This window comes from Mus caroli, chromosome 17 (genome assembly GCF_900094665.2).
Source record: "Mus caroli chromosome 17, CAROLI_EIJ_v1.1, whole genome shotgun sequence".
NCBI lineage: Eukaryota > Metazoa > Chordata > Mammalia > Rodentia > Muridae > Mus > Mus caroli.
This window is the reverse complement of record NC_034586.1, coordinates 52,062,479-52,067,494: the sequence shown is the minus strand read 5'-3', so window position 1 is coordinate 52,067,494 and position 5,016 is coordinate 52,062,479. Positions and strand designations below refer to the sequence as shown.

The following is a 5,016-nucleotide window of genomic DNA, read 5'->3' as shown; positions in this document are numbered from 1 at the left end:
CAGAAAATGTGGTACATTTACACAATGGAGTACTACTCAGCTATTAAAAAGAATGAATTTATGAAATTCCTAGGCAAATGGATGGACCTGGAGGGTATCATCCTTAGTGAGGTAACCCAATCACAAAAGAACTCACATGATATGTACTCACTGATAAGTGGATATTAACCAAGAAACTTAGAATACCCAAGTTACATGTTGCAAAACACATGAAACTCAAGAAGAACGAAGACCAAAGTGTGGTCACTTTGCCTCTTCTTAGAATTGGGAACAAAACACCCATGGAAGAAGTTACTGAGACAACATTTGGAGCTGAGACGAAAGGATGGACCATCTAGAGACTGCTGCATCCGGGCATCCATCCCATAATTAGCCTCCAAAGGCAGTCACCATCGCATATGCCAGTAAGATTTTGCTGAAAGGACCCTGATATAGCTGTCTCTTGTGAGGCGATGCCAGTGCCTGGCAAACACAGAAGTGAATGCTCACAGTCAGCTATTGGATGGAACACAAGGCCCTCAATGGAGGAGCTAGAGAAAGTACTCAAGGAGCTAAAGGGGTCTGCAACCCAATAGGTGGAACAACAATATGAACTAACCAGTACCCCCCAGAGCTCGTGTCTCTAGCTGCATATGTATCAGAAGATGGCTTAGTCAGCCATCATTGGGAAGAGAGGCCCTTGGTATTGCAAACTTTATATGCCCCAGTACAGGGGAACGCCAGCTCCAAGAAGTGGGAGTGGGTGGGTAGGGGAGTGCGGGGGGTTAGGGGAAGGTATGGGGGAATTTTGGGATAGCATTTGAAATGTAAATGAAGAAAATACCTAATAAAAAATCTATCTATATATATATATATAAAAAACCAACCAATCAACCAAACAAAAAAACTTAAGTTGAGTGCATATCAGAATTGCAAAACTTGTTTAATCTTACTGTGAAAAATCATGAATCTTCTAAAGCATGGTAGTATGTCGCATGTTTTAAACTTTTAAGGAATATGACTTGTTTTTAGACAACAGCTTTGGAAATACTCTTGGATTTCAGTTCTCTCCCCTGTGTGTTTCCAGTGAGTACCATGTACAGAGAAAGGTACACCATGTGGATTCTAGAGGAAAAATATCCCATGGATCTTCAAAGAGAAAACATACCATCCTATAAACTAAAATAAAATCACTGTCATATGAGACCCAGGTTGCTTCAATTGCTTTTAACAGTATTTTTATTTCATTAGCTCAATATAATTGTAACTCACAATGTATCAGTATATTTTTTCACTTTTCCTCTCTTCATTCTTCATGAAAATTTTTTCCCCTACAGTATATATATTTCTCTTCTGCTTGCTTTTACTTTGAAGTCTGTATTGTCATATACTAAAGTAACTATATTGATTACTTCTTGGTTTCTTTTGCTTGGTATACCTTTCCCATTCTTTTGCCTGAAGTGATAATCTACCTTTGACATTTTGTTTCTTGAAAGCAGAAAAGGATGGGTCCTGTTTTTTAATCTATTTGGTTAGTCTCTGTCATTTTATTGAGGAAAATTAATGAGGAGTTATTAATAAGCAGTATTTGTTAATTCTTGCTGTTTTGTTGTGGTATTGGTGTGGGGTACCCTTGGTTTAGACTAATTCCTGAAATTATTTATTCCTTGTGACTTCTTGAATATTGCTAGTCTTCTCTTCTGACTGAGATATTTGTTCCATAGAAGTCTCTTCCATAGAAGTTGATTAGGACACAGAAATTGCTTAAATTTGTTTTTATTGTGAAATGCTTTTCTTTCTCCTTCTGTTGTGGTTCATAGTTTCATTGGGTGCAGTAGTCTGTGTAGATAGCCATGATCCCTCAGTCCAGGTCCTTCTGTCTTTTAGAATCTGTTGTTGTTATATATAGTGTGAACAGAATATAGTCTGTTGTTCTAGTAGGTCTTTCTTTATGTGATTCTTGATCTTTGATATTTTCTCCTTCTAGCCTTTAATTTTTTTTTTCCTGATCTGTTCATTTAGAATTTTTATTATTGTGTATAATGAGGAGTTTCTTTTCAGGTCCTGTCTATGTGTACTGTATGCTTCTTGTAATTTCACAGACATCTCTTCCTTTAAATTGGGAAATTTTCTGGAAAAAAATGTGTCTCATTCATATATTCCTATTATCCATGGATTTGATCTTTTCATAGTGTTCTGGTTTCATGAATGTTTTGTGCCTAGAATTTTTTTTTTTTTTTTTGGCTGATCTACTCATTTTTTAAAGAATTAAATTTCTCTCTCTTCTATGTCTTGTGATCAGTTGTTGAGGCTTACCTAAGAGATTTTTTTTGTTCGACATCCTTAGCTTTTTTTTTCTTCCAATTCTGTTTCAGTTAAGGTTTTCTTTAGTGATTATTTCTGTTAAATTCTACTTTCATATCTTAAATTTTTATCAATATTTCAACACTGTTTTCACATTCTACTTTAAGTCATTTATTTATATCATCTTAGTGGTCTTTGAATGTATTCATGATTACTATTTTAAAGTCCTTCTTTTATGCTGTGACTAAATTACTTTTCTCAGAGCACTAAGGTTGCTGCCTTCTGGAGGAGGCATATTGTATTGGCTGTTCATTCTTGTGTTTTTGCAGTGTGACCTAGGCATCTGGAGTTATATTTGAGGTGTTTATTGGTATAGATATTTGGTCTTATCTTTGTTGTATAGGTGTTCTGTTCTTTCGTTTCTTTTGTTCAGTCTAAGTCCTAGCCAAGTATGGCAGCTGTGGTGTCCCGAATTCCAGTTAAATGTAATGATGGCTTTGGCATCTCGTGTAGATATAGCTGTTCTTCTGGTTGGCAGGGAGTCACAGGGGAATGGAGATGTCCTAGAAAGAAAGGCTGGAAGGGAAGGGGTGATGTTGAAGAATTTTGGGAACTTGGGTCTTTGCCAAGACCCTGAATCTCAAGGGCATGTGAACTGGGAGGAAGGGTGCCTCTAGTGGGCAGGCTGCAGCAGGATTAAAGGTATGTGTAGAGACCAAACTGGAAGACAAGAAGGTAAATATTGGTCCCTTACGTGGTTCTCAATCTAGTGTGGCAGCTGGGGTCCATGATAACGAGGGGTTCTGCATGTCAGTGGATTCATAAAGGAATGAAGATAAACGAGCTAGAAGGGGAGGCTAAAAGGGGTTACCAGGTAGAACCTTGATGGGGTGGTTGTGTCCATACTAAAAGGCTGTGTCTCTAGGAGATGGGACTTACTTTTACAATCTCAAGTGACAATATTCTAACTGCAAATGTTAGCATTACATCCCCAGGCTTTTTGTTTGATTGTCTTTAAAGTATTCCAGTGACTGACTCTTCCAATCATACTTTTCTGAACTGTGCTTTTTATTTTGAGGGCATTAGAGTTCTTGGATAATGTAGTAAAAGCTACAGGCCACTGACTAGAATGTAGCAATTTTATAATTTCATGAACTGTATTTAGAGGGCTCTGCTGAACTACTGTATTTACTTTGTTATGCAATTTGACGTTCTTTCAATTTTAGAGCTTTAGAATCTGTAGACTTGGAAGCCATTCAGACCTCAGATGACACCTACCAATCAGACAATGTGGAGAATTGTTTAACATCTTCAAGTAAGGGCAATTTACATTGACAGTTTATTTCCTCATAATTTCATGAGACAATTTGAATGTTTTCTTTCATGCGTTTCTTTTTTCAGTTCATACATGTGTATAAGTTGTTCATCTGTATTTGCATTAAAGTAACACTGTAAACATGGGTCTTGCCCTATCCAAAACTAAGATTGTTGGGCTTTTAAGTATAGAGTCATATTTTCAAATTAGAGTGACAATGATTACTTCATTTATGAAGTTGTATAATGTTTCATACTCATTGAAAAAATGAATTTTGAATATGTGAATTTTCTAGGCCACTACTTTGCTTATCAGTTTTTTTTAATATTTTTTATTAGGTATTTTCCTCATTTACATTTCCAATGCTATACCCTCCCCTCCACTCCCCTATCCACCCACTCCCACTTTTTGGCCCTGGTGTTCCCCTGTACTGGGGCATATAAAGATTGCATGTCCAATGGGCCTCTCTTTCCAGTGATGATATGCTTCAGTTTCTAAAAGGACCAAATGTTCCTTTATCTTAAGTAGCCCATGTGCTAATAAGTCATCCAGTTTCTCAAAGGTATTCTTGTAGAACTTAATGGAATTGTGTGTATGGTTTTATATGTACTGAGTTCTGAGACTCATCTGTGATAGATTATGTGTCAGTAGCTCATCAGATGTGGCTGAGTGATACTGAGGAATGAATGAATTTCTTGTTAGAACATCATGTTTCCTTTTAATTGCTTAGAAGGCTTCAGTGCCTATCAAAACATCAAGTGGGTTTAAATATGAGCTTAATTTTAGCCTTTCCATGTACTACTTATTAGTGTACTATGAACTACACACCCTCCATTATTAATTGTAGTAGTGGCAAAACTATTTCTTAAAAACAAACAAACAAACAAAAACATACTGTATTATTTATGAATTACCTTCCTGGTTTTTGTCAACAGTCTAACCATGGGTTGATTTTAAGCTCGATGCTCTGTAAGTTTTTCAGTACTTAATAAGTACCATAGTTTCTTGATTACTATATCATGAAGCCATTTAGTGTAAATACATTAATGTTCTGTCTTCCATGATCTTATTCAATACTAAAGTCCTTACATTTCCCCTTAAAGGAGAGATGTTGCCTATCAAATTTAGTGACTAACCCTGTGTAACTTTGGCTAGGCTTATGTTGAATCTGCAAATATATTGGGAGAAAAAGCCATTGGGGCATTTATTTATCCTTTCTTGAGTACCTCTGGATAGAGTTCTATAGTTTCAGTTCTACAGTAAGTTTCTGAATCATGTTTTACAGAACTACATGGATTATGTGATTCCTTTTCTCTTCCTCTAGGCTCCGAATCAGACTTAGTTTCCCTGTATGAGGTGGAAAGATGTCAACAGCTCTGTGCTACAAGTAAGACCTTTTCTTTTTTTTTTTTTTTTTT

General features: G+C 36.3%; 1 protein-coding gene across 4 annotated transcripts in view; it reads left to right on the top strand.

Annotated features, from left to right (window-relative positions):
- The window catches only part of LOC110283827 (protection of telomeres protein 1-like), a 49,742-nt gene that overhangs the window by 26,216 nt on the left and 18,510 nt on the right, over window positions 1–5,016 (top strand). For all 4 annotated transcript variants that reach the window (XM_021149361.2, XM_029471541.1, XM_029471542.1 and 1 more), the window contains exons 9-10: window positions 3,510–3,598; window positions 4,923–4,985. In XM_021149361.2, the coding sequence (XP_021005020.1) occupies window positions 3,510–3,598; window positions 4,923–4,985 (152 nt within the window). The remainder of the gene's footprint in view (window positions 1–3,509; window positions 3,599–4,922; window positions 4,986–5,016) is intronic.